This window comes from Amphiura filiformis, chromosome 5 (genome assembly GCF_039555335.1).
Source record: "Amphiura filiformis chromosome 5, Afil_fr2py, whole genome shotgun sequence".
NCBI classification, from domain to species: Eukaryota; Metazoa; Echinodermata; class Ophiuroidea; order Amphilepidida; family Amphiuridae; genus Amphiura; species Amphiura filiformis.
This window is the reverse complement of record NC_092632.1, coordinates 44,151,437-44,173,032: the sequence shown is the minus strand read 5'-3', so window position 1 is coordinate 44,173,032 and position 21,596 is coordinate 44,151,437. Positions and strand designations below refer to the sequence as shown.

At 35.2% G+C, this 21,596-nt stretch overlaps 2 protein-coding genes across 2 annotated transcripts; both read right to left on the bottom strand.

Annotated features, from left to right (window-relative positions):
* Window positions 1–1,980: 1,980 nt before the first annotated feature.
* Window positions 1,981–10,898, bottom strand: LOC140151877 (short transient receptor potential channel 4-like). Its single transcript, XM_072174193.1, has 9 exons — window positions 10,716–10,898; window positions 9,779–9,984; window positions 7,296–7,435; window positions 6,450–6,642; window positions 5,560–5,993; window positions 4,780–4,981; window positions 3,796–3,936; window positions 3,402–3,455; window positions 1,981–2,591 (listed from the first exon to the last, which is right to left on the bottom strand). Exons 5-9 carry the CDS (start codon window positions 5,766–5,768, stop codon window positions 2,505–2,507), a joined length of 693 nt encoding a protein of 230 aa, XP_072030294.1. The 5' UTR covers window positions 5,769–5,993; window positions 6,450–6,642; window positions 7,296–7,435; window positions 9,779–9,984; window positions 10,716–10,898; the 3' UTR covers window positions 1,981–2,504.
* LOC140152222 (transient receptor potential protein-like) lies at window positions 5,973–19,722 on the bottom strand. The gene is made up of 7 exons (XM_072174524.1): window positions 19,562–19,722; window positions 16,546–16,664; window positions 14,258–14,365; window positions 12,796–13,229; window positions 9,779–9,984; window positions 7,296–7,435; window positions 5,973–5,993 (listed from the first exon to the last, which is right to left on the bottom strand). The coding sequence occupies exons 1-7, from the start codon at window positions 19,719–19,721 to the stop codon at window positions 5,973–5,975; spliced, it is 1,188 nt and encodes a 395-aa protein (XP_072030625.1). The 5' UTR covers window position 19,722.
* Window positions 19,723–21,596: the final 1,874 nt, after the last annotated feature.

Here is a 21,596-nt window from a genome sequence, read left to right as displayed (position 1 = left end):
AGATTGATTATAATACGTAAGTACCTGATCAATCAAATACACTTATCTGTCATGTACTTTTGTTCCGGTTTATACTGGAACTTCTGATGTGCCCAGTGGCGTAACTACGGGGGGGCAGAGGGGGACAACATGCCCCGGGCGCCACCCTTGGGTGGGGGGGAGGGGGTAAGGGCGCCAATTTTGTTTCTTGCCCCGGGCGCTACCAACCCAGTTACGCCACTGGATGTGCCCAGTGAATTTCGTCACTTGTTCCAGTATAATGTTGTACTGTTTTCATGACACTTCTGTGGGCTCTGGAATTGGTAATTTTTGGCCATCGAACTTTGCCTGTCTTTGTGCCTACATTTGTTGTTTGATTTATCGTGTCTGCTTATGCACAGTGATGTTCTTCCCTTGTTCCAGTGCACTTTTGTATCCCAGGTTTTGTATTCCCTTTGATCCCAGTTGTTGTTGCTGGTTTAGCACTTCTGTGGGCCTTGGGATTGCTAATTTTTGGCTATCGAACTTTACCTACTTCTGTGCCTACATTAGTTTTCTACGCACCGTCTAGTCTGTATTTAACTTGTTTCCCCACGTCAAGTTGGTATACCTTGCCCCTTTTCTTTCTTTCTAAACTGGGCTCAAAAAGAAACTTATAATATTTCACAAGGTCATATCTTAAAATTTTGTCCATAAAAATGAACCAAAATTGCACACAGGTTTACTACAATACTACAGTAACCACACATTTGTGCAACTGACACAACAGCAAAGTGCACTGACATGGAACAGTTTCCTGGACCACATTCACAGCCTAATAATTGGCACCCAACACAGGAAAGGCAGAAGCAGTCCCGTTCTACACTATTCCACTTACTCTTTGGAAATTATTCGTCAACAAGGATCTTGTACGCATTCTCACAAATTTCTTTTGATGGGTGCCAATTATTCGCCTGTGGATGTGGTCCAGAAAGCTGTTCTGTGTCAGTGCATTTTGCTGTCATGTCAATTGGACAACTGCTTGGTTAGTAACATGTGTTTAGAATAGAGTATTGAAGTAATCCTGTGTGTAATTTTGGTTCATTTTTATGGACAGGATTTTAAGATATGACCTTGTGAAAAAATATAAGTTTCTTTTTGAGGCCAGTTTAGTTGTTCGTACCATTTATTTAAGAAATAAAGGGTAATACATTATCCTTTACACAAAAATAATGTGTCCGAGGCAGTAAAAACGTAAATAATGGGTGAGGCGCAGCCGAACCCATTATTTAAACGTTTTTACTGCACCCTTTATTTCTATTCTATTACCAGAAAATAGTGCGATTCAAAGAGAAAATATCATTTTTTGGCACAAATATTTTAAGTTGTTTACTTCAAGGTGGAGCGCGTACGCGTAAGTGACAGCGCGAATCGCGGAAATATTGCACGCGTAACCAAGCGTAATGTGTTACGGCGCTTGGCCCATTATTGCAGAATAATGGCCTTTTGACGTGTTTTAACAAATCACAGTGCGCGATTTTGAATAATGGGTCGTAAGTGTAATGATCTTTGATGTGTTTTGTGTCCTCCCCATTACCCAATTCTTTTGCTACTTTCAAATTAGTTTCCCTGGTGCTGGAAAATCTGTCTTCGTTGCACTTGCTACCTTAGTTTCCTTGGTGTTCAATTATTTCAAGTTCTAATATTTACAAAGCTGCATTGATGTCTTTTGGAGAAAATTAAATTTGATTACCATGCTTATCTGGCCTCGGCCGAATTTTGCATTATTTTTGTTATTCTGTGTGCTTCAATTCAAAGGTATTTTAAGGTCGCTTCATTTGTATACCTATGCTTTCTGGTATCATGTTTTCCATAATTTTTATCTCACTTATTCAGCAGTAGAAACGATTTACAGAGACTCCAAGCAATGTACTAGAAATGAAAGCTATAATGAAACACAATTTGCGATGGTACAGCACAACGATTAAAAAAAATTAACCTATTTCAGTGAAAGCAGGTCGATTCGTTCATCTAATTATGTGGAGTGATCACTGAAAAGGCATGGGCATCTGACAATTATGGACATCCACGGAAATATCCATCCTAATTACATGGAACTATACATAGTGCTGATGCTTTCTGATAAAGTTTATAACATTAGAGTATTATGAGCTTATGTGATTATACACATGTGGATCTAGTAAACGTTTTAGAATCATTCAAGTTTTCAGAAAAAAATGTTTTTGTAAGCCAATATTCATAATGTCCACGAAAGATTTCATTTGTTTATATAGAGGTTGTGCATATGACGTATCATACCGTAAATATGGCGGACTACTCAACTGCATTCAACAAAACCGTGATTGCAATCTACCGCGACATTTAATTCGTCTCACACACATAACAAATACACTACGATCAAATAGGTTGATGACAACATTCGATTGAATGGACTGCACAGCGCCATGATTACGGTGAAGGACACTGGTTCAAATCCTTTGTTTGGAGCCAAACAATAATTTCACGCACAACCTCTATAGATTCTGTTACTTCTTCCTCGATGCCAGACGAGTCTTTGTTACCCGGCGGTGTAGCTCAAATATGTATCGTTTGGTAATGGCTTCGTTGGTTTCCTGTCATATAAACATTAAATAGCAAAATAAGAAACAAGGAACTTAATAGTTCGGTCTTTGCATAGATTCAAGAATCTTTGGTGTCAATTTAGTTCACAAACTTCAGATATAACTGAGGAGGAATACATGTATACCTAACAAGGATCGGACAAGACCGCATCTGGCAGTGTCGCCATTTAGTTCTCTATTGCCACACAATTCTCTTAGAACCCTTACTACAACCACATAGTATTGCATGGTTGCAAATTGATTTTCTGGACACACACAAAACCTTTGAGCCTGTCTTGTATTTAGTAATGTTTTGTTTGTATAAAATCAGAACTATTTAAAGATACACTGTCAAAATCTAAACATGATACAAACACGACGTATACACATGACGATTTTGGCAACTGTCAGTATAATTCCTACTTCATGGAGATTGTGTCATTAATAACCTGACAATTGCCAACAGTGAGATTTGAAACATTTTTCTCCAGTTACATCATTTATTTGTTATCAATAAATAAGCTTGTAAACAGAGAACTATTAGGAGGTACTGCATAATAATGCAACCAACGATTTGAACAAATTGAATGAAATTGTGCGGAAATAAATTTAAAGGAAATCAATTACTAGTACTAGTATGTTTCACTATTGTTTACTGCGAGGGCAGCTAAATGCGAAGTAAGCCACGCAGAGAAGTTTTTGAACGCCGCGAGAACAGTTTTTGAATAACCCTCTGAATTACATGTAAAGAAATAATGTTCCGATACAACTACTTGCCAATTAATACGAATAAACGAATGAACGCAATGATAATTACATTACCCGAAAGTGACTACGTCGGTTCTTCTCCAAGGTGCTTCTTTTGAGTAAAAGTCGCTACAATTTTATGAAGAACAAAGGAAGTTAGAAACAGTAACACAATATTAGTAAAATATATAGAGCAAATATTTACAATGATTTGCCGTTATCCAAAATAGCGTCAAAATCATAAAAAACCCAAACACAAGACCAATATTTTGATAGAATATAATAAATGAATATAGTTATTTATAATAATATAACAGAAAAAATTACCCTTCCAGATTCCTACTGAATTTGACTCGAATGAGTATTTCGTGATAGCATCCTCTTTTTTTATGGCATATGTTTCAGGATATATCAACGAAAAATGCTTTATTGAATTTATTTATTGTTAAATTAGTATTGAAAAAGATACCTTCTTGTGTGGATTTAAACAGGACAAAAATAGCCAAATATCTGGAATTAAGTTGAACGGTGGTGGCAAAACCGCACCCTCTAAAATATATTCAGTCATCATTATGCTTCGTGTGTATTTCCATTCCATTTCAGCATTTTGCTGCAAAACGAAACAAACGCAATTTGAAATTCTCATAAAACAAGCATTAAACATTAACATGCTTTTAGCATTGAGTTCGATTTTCGATAAATAGTTTTACTTTTTTGGGAACAGGCAAAACACAAATAGCAACAACAACGAAAAAGGTCTTATACTGAAACAATGTTTATGTTTTACTTTGTCTAAGATTTTTGGTTTCTTTTCCAACTAATTCATATTTTTCTGCTTTTTTGTGGTGTTTTTTATTCTATAAACTGTATATTTGTGTGAAAATTGAGGGCGCTATTTACATATATTTTTAATCTAATTTAGCCAAATAATATAAGTTGTTCCTAACATTTCATGATAAAATGCTTTTTGAAAACTTATAGTTATATCAGGTGGCACGATTTAAGATAAATAGCGCCATCAGCGTTCACTTTTTTGACGTAGTTTTATATGTTATCAAACAACCGTGCAATGCATGAAGTTAAGTTGCAGAGCTATTTCTTTTGAACGTTTGCGTCTTTTACAAAGCAGAACTAGTTAAAAACCATGCATAATTTCATTGTAAAATACGAGAGAACTTTTTTTGCTTGATAGGTTGATGACCATGCCTGTCAACACGGACTTGCCCTCTTGACAAAATTCCAGCTGCACACCTTTTGAAAACTATATCACTTTAAATGTTTCCGAGTCAAAAAATAAAACATCCTGAGGTTTACTTTAGTAACACCTACCCTTGAAATTTGACGGTTGGCCTGATAAATTTCGCTTAAATTTGCCAAATGATGGAACCGCAATTAGCCAAAGTAATTTGTCGGTTTATTCGATGACGTCATTAACAAGATCATCGCTACTTACTTCGATCCTTGCATATGTACTACTCATCATTGCAATCAAGGCATTGAGTAACACTATAACTGCTACCAACAAGTAAAGAGCATATATGAAATTTCCAAGCACTTCCGTCATTCGTGTTTCACGTACTTCGTTGATCTGTAAAACGTGCAGGTCGCTCAAACCAAACAGTGCCCAAAAGAGAGTCTTCATGGATTGTAACAAGCTGAAATTCATAACCATATACGTTAACATATATACATCAAGAGAGGTAGTTATGTCATACATATTGACAGCCTCATCAAAACTGAGAGATACAGTATAGGGCTAATTTTTGAAAGGTTATATTGACCACATTGAGAATCATCGTTTTCCAGGAAAACGGAAGACAACAGGCCAGACAACGGACAAAAAGTTATACAATTAGGGTTCTTTCACCGTGTGTTCACCTTGAAGCACCGGATAGTCTTGCAAATTCTAACTTTCCACTTGGCCATCAAATATGCAATGAATTTGTAGGACTGGTACCACCACATCTGTTTTGTCAATGTGTGGCCTTTTAAAGGTGATGCGGCCTAAATGGGTCATGCACTGATGTGTTAGGTGGGATCCCTTTGGTGACCTGACCTAATAAAATGGCGTTTTTATCGGACAAAATATTTTCTAGGATATAATTTAAGAAAATGAGCTCTAAAATTACCTTGTGCAGAACTCATCATCACAACCATAGCATACGAATACCCCTTCCTTGTTTTTGGAAGTTATTAATGAGAAAAACACTGCAGGGTCCATTATTGTACTTACTCTATAAAGGCAGGTTTTTCGCATTCTGAATCATCATATGCATGATCCTGACACTCTAAAAGCTTCAACTCATCAAAAGGACGATAAAGTTGTGTCATACCAAGTGTAAACGATATCCACGTCATTGAGAACAGTATTAGAAACTTGACTATGTCTCCGACCATTCCAGTAATTGATATTTGAAGAACGCCCAATTGGCGACTGATCATGACAACAGTCTGAAGTAAACGCCCAAAAGTTAAGATGTTTGCTAGAGCAAAGGCTGCTTCAGCTAGTAAAACTGGGTCAAATGACGCCCAATCGTTGCGTGTCTCACCGCCAAATCTAACCGATATGCCACCTGATCCTAGCACAGGGGCATTCCAATCGACAGGTGTTCACATAAAGGAGGCGAAAGCGGAGGCGGAGGAAAATCATAATCCTCCTTGCTCTTTCTAAAAAAACAAAAACAAAAAACATACAAGCAAACACAAATAAATTGATTATAGAGTTGGAGAAAAAAATTACTGCTACATGTTTTCTTATCATATTCAGAATACATAAATAAACAAACCTTAGCAGATGTGCTAGGACAAGGAAGTTTACAACAAGTAGCATCATAATTACTTCTTTTAAAATGGTCAAAATAATTTTGACTAATTCGCAAGCAAGCGAATTTTGACAGGTCGGAAGGTGGGGCATGCGATATTTTGATACAGATGTTTTGGGCACTGTTTTTATATTACGCACTAATTTGGGTTCCAAAAAATCTGGGACAAAAAAGAGGACAAAGATTTTCGGGCACGTCAACAGGCCACTACAAATTACCATCACGGGGTACATATAATAATTATTGCACCACCCCTAAAAAGATACATGCATAATGAAATTAAAGTGTCTTACGGTCATACCTTGTATCTGTATCTTCCTTTGTCCGACTACTTAGAGTGGTTTCAGTGTCATTGTCAAAAATGCTGGGAAAATGGGGAACAACGGAATAAAAGGCGGGGGCGGCTGTGTAGTAGCCGTATATATCATACAAGGAGCAGGAGTTGGCGGCCGATATTGTGTTATCCAATCTTTATCTTGAGTAGTTTGATGTGCCTGAAAAATGATTGAAAAGCATGATAAGCAAGTCTAGTAGTTTTATTCACACTAATAATGCTGGTGCATCAAGCACATTGCACATTCAGGCCATTGTGTTTGCCATTAATCGAACGGCCACGTGGCTAAATTGTACAATATCATTGCACCATGCGTACAAACTAAGTACACATCATTTATGAAACAATAATTGCTTGGGGTGCTGTTACACATTTACTTCTGTCACCTCTACATCCAAGATGGCGTCCAAACCGGTCACCACCTTCAAATATTTTTTTCAATAACAATAACTTTCAATATCAGGTGATTATGACGCGATTGGTGTCATTGAAAATATAATTAATCTCTCTACATTTTGATATCAAGGTTAAGGGAATACAAGAAATTTGACAGCAAGATTTTGAGCTACAAAGGTGCCTTTTTTTATTTATTTTTATTCAAAGACACAATTTTATAAATTTCCACCCACCCTCGTAAATATTGAACAGTCTGTTTTTTTAGCTATGGTAACGAGTGTCTTTTACCTAAATTTTTGACTATTTAATTAAACCACAAACAGATTATTTTATTAATCTTTATCTAAAACAAAAATAATAACCTCAATTCTTGTGAATTTTTATTGTTTTGTTTGACCTTGCATGACAAGCGCTTACCATTACAATAGCCACAAAACTCATGACAATGTATATCCAGTAAAGCACCAGTTGCAAGATATCAGGAATACTACATGCAATTTTGAGGTACATCTTACGTCCCAGTCGTCTAACATCATTTAGCTCCCGTACTGTCATTCCTGCCATTATAAACACAAATACATTTATCAATCATTTCAATTTATTCAAAAATCCATAGTTTTGTAGCTTGATTTGTTCTGAATTCATGGATGTCTTATTTATTTTTTAAAGAGATAATTGTAAAGCTAGTTAAAATTAAAAGCTAGTTTTTAGAGAATTTATACACTCTTATATAGCGAGAAACAATCAGAGCAAACATATTTAGAAAAATGCGAATCATGCATTGCACGGGCGTGCACTCCGCGTCTGCGTTCGGACGCGTTCATTTTTCTTGCAGGTTGAATTGCTCATAGACAGTGGCGTAACTTTGGGTCAGGGTGCCCGGGGGCGAAAGTAGTTCGGGTGCCCCTGACCAACATGGTGCAGAGCTAATCAATTTTAGTATTGAAAGCCATAGACCTACCAAATAACTTACGAAGTGTTTCAGATTAAATTTATATCATGTTTCAATGCAGTTCATGTTAATAAAACAAAATGTTTTCATATTCTCTAATGTCTTTACTTTGGAGACTCGTCACTAGCTGCAGTGACGTAGCATGTGGCACCCAGGGGCAAGAATACAAAATACCCCCTCTTCCTAAAACAATTGCGTGCGGGCGCGCGAAAATGTGCATAAATACCACTAATTTGGTATTTAATCAAGTTGAATTTATGTCTTTAAAATGACAATTTATATGTTGGAATGCGCGCGAAGCGCGCGAAAATTTTTGTGTTGAAGGGGCACCCAAATGAAGAGTAATTCAATGCATGGTGGGTAAAGGTTTCCACTTCTTTCCTATAACAAAGTACTATCGTGTCAAAGGCTATCCAGGCTTGGGTGCCCCTTAGCCCGGGTGCCCGGGGGCACGCCCCCCCCAGAGCCCATAGGAGTTACGCCACTGCTCATAGACATACCACCTAGACCTGTAACTGCCCATCCCTAACCATGGCAGTAGGTGAAGCCACGTATCCAAGGTGATTTTGGTCGGGTGGTCGGACGCGGAGAAATAAGCGTTCATGTCTGGAACGAAAAACGCGATCGCTGCGCCGTTATCACCCGTTCTGTAGACGCAAACATGTCTGCTTGTTTGTGTCCGGGTTGCGTCCTTGTCAAAATCGTTGCTAAGCAGTGTTGACTTCACTACGCGAACCAAAGTCATAGGTCTAGGTACTTGTTTGTCTGGGGAATTGCTTGTATTTTCCAACTTTTTTTCCGACAATTTTAGTATTAAAAAAGCAAAAATCGGGAAATTGTTTTCTTGTGTATGAAATAAGTTAATAAATACTTAAACAATTATACAAAATAAAGCATTTGTACTGAGATGTTGATGCTTCCACTTCCCACTGATGGGTTCGTGCATTAGACGCATCAACATCTCGCATTTATTAACCTGTGACCCGTTCTGACAAAACCAGGAACAAGTCGCATTTTTGACATTTCATGATTTGAATAAAAATGTAAGCACTAGACAATAAGCTTTAAAATGATACCACAGGATTGAATAGGGATTATCATAGTTCAACTGTTATTAATTAAACCTCTTTATAATCAGTACTTTCAAGGATTTGAAAGTCCACTTAAGGGATCTAAAATGAGCGTTTATTGCGTTTCGACAGTATTTTTTGGGACATGAGAGCACCTCGGACCTATCGAATTGCATTCTGAATACGAAGCATGTCTTTCTGATATCAAATAATTTTCATTTTTGAAAATCACAATATAATACAAATTTTATGACAAATTATAAAAATTTGATATTTTTCAAATTTTTGATATATAACAGTCCTCGAAGTAAATTATATAAATCTAATGGTATATTCTTAAAGTGTATGTAACAGGAGAGGAAAAGCCGACGGTCAATTGAAAATTTTGACCTTTCATATTGAAGATATGGATTTTTTCCCAAAAGACCTAATTTTTTTGGTGTTTTGGGAAAAAAATCCATATCTTCAATACGAAAGGTCAAAATTTTCAATTGATCGTCGGCTTTTCATCCCACCTACATAGACTTTAAGTATAAATCATCAGATTTATAAAGTTTACTTCAAGTACTGTTAAATATCAAAAATATCAATTTTAATGATTTGCCATAAAATGTGTATTAAATTGCGAATTTCAAAAATCAAAATTATTTGATATCAGAATGACATTCTTCGTATTCAGAATGCAATTCGATATGTCTGATGTGCTCTGATGTCCCAAAATAAATACTGTCCAAACGTTCATACCCCAGCCCTTAATCCCACAATCAAAAACCAGTGACAATGTAATCTTTAAAGGCCTGTAACTCAAAAACATGTCTGGCGACTTGTTCCGGGTTTTGTTGGAGCTGGTCACTTATAATTATTGCATTAATTCATACCTAAGATCCACAGGAATATACACACTCTTGGGATGTTGTGTATATCTGCATCACGATACGACAAGTAACCCGCTCGTATATCTTCGTCTGTTACTGTTCGATCGTCAGTTACATCTTCCTTGTTAACAGTCAATCTGATTGTACTGAAGATCAATAGGCCGAGAAATGTATTTTGTGACGCCGTATTTAAGACAAACTTAACAAACCTATAACCAAATGCAGTAAACAAGTTTTTATAATTAATCTTTTCCATTTTCATACTCTCATATTCTTCGTTGTATCGGACATTTTTGTGTGTGTGTGTTCCTCGTAAATCTAAACCTTAATGTTTTACAATTTGTTGCAAAAACAAATTTACTTGGAAGTATTAGGAAACACAATACGATAAAAACATTATTATTAGTCGAAGCAACCAAAAAAATCGATCTTCATTATCTAAATCAATACTAGTACTAGTATATTATTGAAAAATAACACTTTGACGTTTTTCAAAAGTTTATTCTACAAATTATATACTACTTTGAAACTTTGATTTATATTGTTGTTAATGAGTTACGTTCGTTTTACAAAAGTATTGTTGTTTCAGCCCTCTTTGCAACATAACTCAAGAGCCACAAGACCTCCAAAAGTATATTTGTGATATTTGAATTCTTCTACACACTCGCTATGAAATGATCAATGCAATTTTTGCCAAAGCTCACTACCATGTGCAAGATGCTGTGAACTACCAAATCGCAACAGTTTAAAATAGTTGCTAAACTTAACAATACATCGTAAGCAGTCAACATGGTCAACTATGCACCCTGGGAGTAATTCGCAAAATCAACGTCAAAATAACTTTTGAAAATAAGCCTTTTCGTGGATATCTATTAAACCATAACCTAAACATAACGCTAGAATCATTAATTACGAAATATCCCTTTATATCAATACTTACGGTACTTTCAACATTCGTCGCACTGGTCCACAAGGAAAGACAATATATAAGATACTTAAAAGTGGGTACAATATCGCAAGCAAGGTTGCAGATACGAGTCTTTTGACGACGGAGTTTTTCGCGTTAATATGGAAATCATCATACCAGAGATCGGTCAAAGCTGCCTGGCATTTGTCGTGTGCCAAAAACTGTAAGAAAAGAACCAATTCGTTATATTTCATTCATGTATACATGGTATATAATCAAAATAAGAAATGGTATTCTGGACGTTTTAGTTGAATTGCTCCTACACATTTAGGAAAAGGTATAAGTGTAAAGGTAAGGTAAAGGTTCATGCCTGTATTTTATAAGCTCATCTCTCTTTCGAATTGACTTGGGCCAGACTCTTAGTGGATAATGTTGTTGCAAGTGTCCGCCATCACCACCAATCCTCACCCACAACGAGTATGTTTACCTTCCTAGCATAAGCCGGTACCCATTTATACACCGAGGTAGAGAGAGGCGATAGATATTAAGAGCCTTCTCTAAGGGCACAACACGAAAGCACCACAGTCGGGGTTCGAGCCCGCAACCCTCCGAATATGAGTCAGAGCCCGTACCATACCCTAGGCCACCGTGCCCCTGGTAGAACTTATTCGACACACATTCTTCATCGGATTTCCTGCTGACAGGATAGTTCTCACAGTGTGTCAATTAAGGAGTCGGCAGCGGAAATTTTGACCTTTCGTATTGAAGATACATGTAGTTTCCCCAAAGAAAAAGATTTATATCTTCAATATAATACGAAATGTCAAAAATATAAATTCTTAACAATTTGACATAAATTTTGTATCCAAAGTTCATTCCGCGTATTCAAAATGCGATTTGGTGTGTTTGATATGCTCTCAGGTCCCACAAAAATTCTGTGCAAACGTCGCTATCTTATCTTAAAAAGGCGGGTAAAGAATGCGCATCTCTTTCTTTACATACTATAGTTTGTCGTTTCTGTTGTGAATTTATACAAATTGACAGTTGCCGAAAATACCATTTCAATTCAATTAGAACTTTTTTGGAAAATTATACCGTTAAAATTACACAAAAATAAGGTTTCCGTAATTTTGTTCTTGGTTTACATGGCCAAACGACTACTTTGGGTATTCATATATCATTCAAGAGTTCAAGTTTGGTCAAATCTATGACTGATGATTGAAGTTGCTCACTTACTAATTAGTGTACTTCGCTTATATCTATAAATGCGCTTTTATAAATACGCATGTGACCCATGGGCACGGCATACCAAGACCAGCAAGCGTGACCAATCCTCATGCATTGATCACTATACAGAAAGGGATAGGAACTCCGTAGATAAATATCATCAGATTTAAGTATTAATTGAATTGCAAAATTATTACACATTGTGCAATTCCGAATTTGTAATATGTTATCAAAAACAACATTTTGAAAGTATTTGACAACGGAAAAAAAATTCAACGACGGAAATGTTTACAATATAATCAAAAAGTGGAACAAAATAGATAATTTTGCTGCACAACAGTCTCATGTTGTTCCGCCTTTGCATTCAAATGTATAGAAAGACCACTCGCTATGTAGAAGGTCACTTCGAGACTTACTGTCTATAAGCTGTTATGGCAGCGCGGAGGTGGTCACGTGCGCATATATAAAAGCCCATTTATATATACAATCGAAGTACACTGCTAGTGTAATTCAGAATATTGAAAAAGTATTTTGAAATTGTGTTCCAAAAGGTAGCTGTTGATAGCTCTGACCGAGCACATTATTATACCGTAACTAAAACGTAAAAGCAAAATGAGTGATATACCTACATAGGTATATATCTGTATAGAGCATAGCAGATTGGGCTAATACAATGACATCAAAATTACATTACAAAATGAAAGCTATTTTGGATGTTGATACATTAGCGGTAAGTGCATGAAGTGATTATGGCAATTAGTCTGTGGATGTCTATAATAAAGTACCCCATTATTTGACATTCTTTTATATAAAGGTATTATATTATTACCAGGGAATAAATTATTACCATTAATAAGTTAAACAAAACAAATTTAATAAAGCATACCAAATTCCATGGTTAGTTACCCCTTTAACGTTGAACAACAAAGCTTCCTTGATAACCGGAGGAATGGCGATATGTTGGCTACATTGGATACACCTCGAAGATGAAGGAATTTGATCCCCTGTAAGTAAGTACCGAACTTCATCCTCATTTCGAGTCAAGTCCAAAACCGTCCGGGAAACAGCCTCAAGATTGTCCGTCAAAGTTTCAAATTCATCATTCATTCCTTTCTTTTCTCGTTTGGCCCGCTTGATATCCTTGAATAGATTGAAGATATCAGTTACAAGATTTCCGTTGGTTTGTAAGAGGTAAGCTTCTGAGCTGATGGCGTTATAATAACGGTATATGATTCGTGTAAGCTGAGTAGTTGGAAGGTGACTGTATTTGGACTTCAATTCTTCATAACTTGGCATAGTTGCACCATATGTAAGGAGAATCTGTTTCGGTGAAAATATAAATAACAATACCCATTATACATAACTTGGTGTTTAACGATGATTTCTTTTCAATAATTATATAAATGTATAATTGTTGAAAGAAATTTGATCATCAAAAATTAATACGATTTACAAATCAGGAAATAAAGAACAGGATGGATATTGAAATAAAACGAAAATGTGTAAATTTAAAATTAAATTAAATCATTTTTTAACATTGTAGTTTACGTATGTGCTTTTAAGACATTCTGGCGTAAGTTTCAACTTTTAATTTTTGTATTTTAACGTATATTATGTTATTGATATTAATGTGTTTTGTGATAAATGTTGTACTGGAAGGACCGAAAGACAACAACAACAACAACAACAACAACAACAACAACAGAACTACAAAGTAATGTAACAATGTAGACTAAATGTAACGCATATAGTTTACGTTATGGTCAAATCCTGATCATGAGCTAATTAATTGTTGAGATAGTGTATCAGACCGATATAACATTGATTGACCTATATTTCAAAATTTCGGGTAATTAAGTTTGAAGTATCAGTTGAATTTTAATTCAAAAAGTGACAATCTTATTAATAATTTAAGCTTTAATGGATGAGAGGTGAACATCTCATTAAAATGGTTGTTTCGATAAATTAGAAGTGTTAGAAATGACAGTCATTTATCAAAAAAGGTCTAGCATTATTATAAAGACCATCGCATATCTTATTAACAGTCTTATTAAAAATTTAAGCACAGGTGAACATCTCATTAAAACGGTTGCTGCAATGAATTGGAAGTGTTAGAAGTGACAGTTAATTATCACTATCTAGCATTTATTAGGGAGGCCGTCACACACAGTCATGTGAGTTAACGTTTGGTGAGTGTTTGACGTTTAATCTGTAGCACTACAAAGGTATTTGGAATTATTTTACATTCAATGGAAATTTCAAAACTTTATTGCCTTAGATAAGGCTTCGTAATTTATCGTAGCTAGAAAAGCGCAATGCCCACAAAATTATACAAATGACATATTTACCTTAACTATATGATAATTGTTCTTCTCGGCAGCCAATATGATAGGAGTGGTTTCCATGCTATACTCGTGACTTTCTGACGGGCTGTCCATAATATTCTGACCAAATTCCTGTTAATAACATAATCAAATCCTGAATTTTCATTGTATAACTACATAACTCATTCGCATTTGGTTACTTAGGTAAAACACACACAGCGAAATGAGGCAGTACCGCAGAATTAGATAATTTTGTGGGTAGTACCCATTCAGTCCTATTGATGGTGATATATTTGCTGTGTTTCCTTGGTAGCAAAATGTCATTCAAAGCGCAAACGTTTCTTTTTTTGTTTTTTTACATCAAGAGAAACAATTTGAGACCATTTACATCAAATTCGGAGGGTTTTGACCCGTGTGGGAGCCCAGATTTTGACCACCGACCTTTTCGCTAATAACTCAGACTATAGATGTAGATAGGTAAATACTTTGGAATTGGTGTCAACACAATTTGAGCAATTTTGAATTTGACCCTTGATATCTCGAAACACCCAAAGGTGCCCACTGGTCAAATTCTTTTATCTACATACCTAAAACTATCACTTAAAACAAAACTATAGCTATACACAAGTTTACACTTTACGCGATATTTTAGGGTTATTTACTAGACTAATAGGCTACAATATGGGGAATAAGAGAGAAGATCGTTTGTGAGCGGCCTTTTAGCCATTTGTACAAATACAAAAACACTGTAGCCGGACTAAACTATTCACACTCAACAAGTTGATGAAGAGTGTACGACCTGTCGATCAACGTCCGCCACCCCAACCTTCTCCAACCCCCTCACATACCAATGCCCCATATACACCCGCACAAAAGCACACGATAATGTAAATTATTAACCAGCTAAACATAAATGAGCGAAGTAAGAATTTTGGGCATCATCAGTAGTGATGATGTTAAAATACGCTGAATGTTTCTCATTTTTTTCTTCAAAAATTCCACGCCTCACCCAAATTTGAATGTGTGATATGTTTATAGCGTGATGTTGCCACTACCTTGTGTAGAAATTTGTTGGCAATTGGATACTGTAATCCTATTTTGCCATAGTTTTAGTCGTTGCAACTGCAACTGCCAGATGTTATTCTTAAGACTCACGCATCGCACTACACATAAGGGGGATGTTTTTTATTCATACACTCTTAGATAGTGAGAACCAATCAAGCCACACGTTAGTAAATTACTAGCCGTGCATAAATGTTGTACAATTGCACGGGCGTAGTACGCGTAGTACTTTCGGACGAGTTTATTTTACTTGCAGGTTGATGCATTTATATTGGCTTGCATTTTCCAACATTTTTAGTGACAATTTTGTTATAAAAATGGCAAAAATCACGGGATTTTTTTTCTCGTTTATGAAATAGGTTAATAAATTCGTATCACTTATTGCTCGAGAAATTGTACAAAATAATGCACCTGTACTGTGATGTTGATGTGTCTAATGCACTCCCCCCCTTTGGGGCTCGTGCATTAGACGCATCAACATCTTTTTATTTTGTACAATTTCACTCCCAACAAGTGAAACGCGTTTATTAACCTATAATTCAATCATACTTGATATTACTGTAAACGTAGTTTGCCATAGTTTTCACTTGTGGCAGTAAAAATCCAAAATATTGTGAAATTTTAATATAATTTTGATCACTAAAAATCACGACAGGAAATAGTATGTATGTGCTTGTTGATCAAACATATTGTGTGATTTCTTTGTTATAAGTGATTGATTTTATGGGGTAATAACTTGAAAGGTGTCACACAATATTCAATGACTAAGTCATGGGCAACATTTTGCCTGATTTCGCTTTTAATTAGCCACACATAAACATATACAGGCCGGGTTAGTAGTTCCATGAATCACTGAGGCTTTAAGTGAGTGATTAGATATTAGTATAGCGGGTTGCAAAGAAGCATGACCTAGTGGTGTTTGAACTCAAATATTGAGACAAATAAAGCTGACACACAAGAGAAAAGGAAAAGTATGGTTTCTATAAAGGGGATCCCAAGGCTTGATATTAAGGGTGTCATTTCCGGCAATTACCGTTTTTATACATCATTGGTCTTAACTCAGGAACCAAATGATCTATGGAAACATAAATGTGATTATTGGCTTCCTTGACTCATTTACTGGAAGATCACGGCATTAAGACATTGCATTTTTTAAAGTTAAATTGATAAAACTGGAACAATATGGCTCCTGCCACCCGACTCGTCTTAAAGTGCTTTGGCTTTGATACATTTTGATTACCAGCACTAACCTCGATTTTATCTTTGTTCTCACAAATGAATGTCACTGCAGCGGGTATGTCACCTTCTATCATCCGTAGTAAGATGGTATTCAACTGTATTCCATTTTCCATCAGAATCCTGGCAATTTCTTAATATGTAAATTATGCAGATTAATAAATGTATTTTAAATAACTAACATCAAGTATTCACAATTACACAAGCGGATACAGGGTGACAGGTAACCTCGGTATTTTCTTGTCAACCTAACCCCAACCCTAACCCCCCAATTAGATGTCGATTGACAGGATAGCGGTCAACGGATACTGCTTACTGCGTGACAACAATAGGTTACCTGTCGCCCTGTAGCCACTTCTACAATTACGACGTATTTTTTAACATGTTGAAATCTATTTGACAACGTGCAATTTTCTATAAAAGGCTACTAGACCTAGACAATACCAACAGCTATCAGACTAATACACATATATTTCAAAGCTACTTTAAAGATAGATTTTCGTTTCTATATCAAATTATTAATTTTTTTGCTCTTTTGTGGTAATGTTTGTTCTATAAACTGTACATTTGTGTTGAAATTGAGGGCGCTATTTACATATATTTTAAATATAAAATAGCCAAATAATATGGCTTATTCATTACATTTCAAAGTTTTTTGAAAATGTCCTTGCCATCTGTTGGTATTTTTTCTGATGTTCTAGTGTCTACCCCTTGTAAAGATGCAAACAAGATTTAAGATCAATAGCGCCATCATTGATCAACTTTACTTAAAATGACACAGTTTTACATTACATCAAACAACAGTATTATAAGCTTTCCCGAATTCGGATATCGTTGTAAAATCATATTGCAATTATCCAAAGGTCTTCATCACCGTTTGGTAAAATGCAAATTTTATTTCGGGTTATAAAACGTAGCTTATGGCATAAATCACCTGAATCAAAACCCCACAATTAATTTCTTATTATGAATAACAAGATGATGATGATGATGATTATAATAATGCGAACCCATTAATTTTTTACTGTAATGGAACAACGACTGTTACCGCAATCATGATTTGTGACGTGTCATGTCAAAACAGACACTTTTGGGCAAGTTATCAATTTTTAGGTTTTAAATATAGAGATGTTTTGCCACACAACGCCGTTTTCTCCAATGAAATCGGGCATTCCTAAGCGAAGATATTGAGTTCGTAAGTTATGGTATTATAAAATTGGAAATTGAGATATCGGCCTTTAAAAATATTATTGACAATGTTGAGAGTAGGAACTACCTTGAAAAATGTCTCAAAAAATACAAGATGCCAGTTATATTCCGGTCTGAAACTATCAAACAATATTTTAAACATTAATAACATCACAAATTCGCAACAAACCCAAATTGTGAAAAAATCACCCCGGGCAGATATTTGGCTATATTTCTCCATTTACGATCCTGTCCAAAAGCTTTCGATATACCACATCACATTTATCTCGACGGCTGTGATATAATGGATGTAATATAGACGATAAGAACAGGATAAATATAATGCGAACTCTCTTAACTTGAATGATACGTGTTTCCAATTAAACTTCCATTATGCCTTAGGTTGAAGATAATAGGTTAAAGAGATTTCATTTCATATGTACTACAATCGTGCAAAACGTGATAATTTAGTTGTCTTATTTAGCAGAGTAATATATATCACAACATTTATTGAGCGCTATTTCAAAATATTACCACAGGGTTGTGCGCATTTAACATGGTTAAATTACACAATAATATAAAATTATACAAAATAATAAAGTATCAGTTGGATAATGCTAGTGGAACACATTTTATTGTTGTTTTTAACCAAGTCCGAGCAATTTTGAACTTGACCACTGTGTAAAAGTTCAATGACCTTTCCCCACCAAATATTGGGGCTGTTCAAATGGCTTCATAACGTATAATGATCAGCTAAAGTACTGAAGTATCGCTGCCAAATATGGCAAATTTAACATGATTTGCAAGATAGTTACTGAAATCTATTGGACTAACCATAACCAGGTTATACTAGTATTTATATGATTGATAATTGTTGAGCTCAAAATGATGAGAAGATGATGATAAAGACGTCAGACGACGACGACGATGATGATGATGATGATGATATGGTATAAAAACGTTTCAACAACTCTTCCTATACCTTTGTACAGGAGCCAACCGTTGTTAATTCGTGATGAATCCACACTTTTACTGTAGCGTATACGCGAACGCGAGCGAGACGACGCGTTACGCGAGTGCGCGTAAAATTCGTCATGCCTGGAACCTTTGTGCGTATACAAGCTTACAAGTTGAATTCAGTATTTTCAGATAGCGGCCGTTTTATTCTGTAGTTTTATTGATGATATTAACAGAGAAATCATCGAAGTTTTTGTAAGGCTTAGTGACAATGATTAACTGACATTTCCTCGTGAAATAATTGTGAATTATACGATCTTTAGCTTCTTTTCGTTGTTGAAAGGATTCAATCATGTTTCACCGTTGTTCATCACCGTTTAACAACTCGCGTCCAGCGCGTCTGCGTGGTTTACTTCGCTCGGGCAGCTAAAGCTGCCCTCGCGAAGTAAACCACGCAGACGACGCGACCGCATCGTTGTTAAACGGTGATGAACAACGGTGAAACATGATTGAATCCCTAATTTAATAACATTCAAAAGACAATTTTGAAAACTTGATATACATGATGTAAAACATTCTAAACAGAATGTTATTTTAGTGTTGACAAAATATTTGTCAAAAATGTTGGCCCACAATATTTTACACTTTCATGGCCTTTACCCAACATTTAAATGAACATTTTTGTGTTTGCTGGGTTCTGCTGCTACTACCAGTAGGTATCAAATTACAACATGCATAGAAGTCAGCAGGGTAAACCTACATAACCATGATTACTAGCCTTTTAGTATATGGAACGCAACTCCTTTAACATTGATGGGAACATCATAAATTTATGTACTATATTGGCTTAAGCTTATATATAATATAAAACAAATATTTGCTTACCGTATTTCTCAGTTTCCAGAGCTACTTGAAAGGCTGTTTTTCCTTCTTCATTCTCCAAGTTGATGACGTTTAGACATTTTTCATCGCCTATAAGCTGCACAAATCTTTCAACATCGCCGGATTTGATTACACGGAATAATTCTATACACTCTTCCTTCATCGCAAAAACAATTATATGTTACAGCATAGAACAACAAAAAATCATTGAATCCTCTTTTGAATGAAGTTCATGTTTAAAGCACACGTTTATGGCCGAGTGTCCAATAATTTTGGATTTTCGATCGAAAATCTTGGATTTTTGACACTTATCTTCACTACGATAGCGGGGCGACGCAGTTCGTAACACAAATTACTGGTAACTACCACACAAGCGTGTCTCACCGTCAATAACCACTGATCTGTGCTGGACCATTTTTTTAAGGCTTCGCCTTTAAATAAGCTATTATGAACGCATATTATTTATTTACATATTTAACTATTTATTAATAATTAATTAGCCAGTAAGTTATTTATTTAGTAATAAATGAATGAATGAACGAATGAATGAACGAATGAATGAATTAATGAATGAATTAATTAATTAGTAATCGAATGAATGAATGAATGAATGAATTATTAATTAATTAATTAAAATTAATTAATTAATTAAATTAACTAATTAATGAATTAACTAATTAATTAATTCATTCTTTCATTCATTTCATTGCAGAAATTGTGGAGTTACAGTCAAAAATGAGGGAAAACCAATATTTGATCAATAAATCAAAAACTACTTACCTTGAGTTGCTGAATTTTCAGTGCAGTAGATGTAGTCCTTGCCCCTATAATATACATATCTTACTTGTCACCAATGCGCTATACTTTTTGAGAAAAATGCAAAAATAGGCACAAAATTAGGCAGGGTGTAGTACCCCCTTAACGATACTTTTATCCATCATGGCGGTAATCACGTTAATGTCTAATAGCATTAGTATTACAGCGTATTTATGAGCATGGATAAGTACCTTATTTGCTCTTACTAATCCAGGCACTTTAGGAAATATAAATGTGTTAAAGTTAGTACTGCTAATTAATACTAAGTTGATGTAAATTAAGATTAGTAAGTGTCGCTATGTAAGAAAATAAAATAAAGGCACCTGTCCAAAAAAGTAAATGTTTGACCGAGACATAATTGCAAAAGAAAGATAATTGGTTGCAAGTATCTCTACAAACCCTCATGAACAACTTATTAAAAAGGGAAAATTTACGGTTAGCAACTATTTTAAACTGTTGCAATTTGGTAGTTAACAGCATCTTGCGAATGGTAGTGAGCTTATTGCATTGATCATTTCATAGCAAGCGTGTAGAATAATTCAAATATCACAGATATATTTTTGTAGGTCTTGTGGTTCTTGAGTTATGTTGTAAAGAGGGCTGAAACAACAACAATTTTGTAAAATAACCCATTAACAACAATAAATTAAACAAGTTTTCAAAGTATATGATTTTTAGAATGGACTTTTGCAAAACATCAAAGTGTTATTTTTCAATAATATAATTGATTTAGATAATGAAAATCGATTTTCTGGCTGCTTCGACCAATAATACCTAATAATTGGAATATTATAATAATTTGCATGAACTAAAATGACCCCATATGTAGGCCTTATTTTGTTTTCAATGACCAACGTATAATATCCATAGCGATCCTTTAATCCAAATGCAATGACATGTACTTTTAATATTAGTAGAGTAGGGAAGCATGATGCGTTTTCAAAGAAGCGTGTTATAAATAGTAATATACGGCACGATTTAGGGCAAGAAAAAAAAGTACATCATCATCCTTTAACGGGTGAGGAATTTGCAATGTTTAATATGAGCAGGATATGTATTTTGCCTAGAAAGATTTATCACAGGTAAAAAAATTGTAAACCATGTGAAAGAGGAATGTCTACAGATTAATATTTTAGCATGATCATTTTTGTAAGCTCATACAAAATTCTTAAAATATGCTTGTACTTTTAATCTTGCATTTTGGTTCACGCTCTCTCTTTTT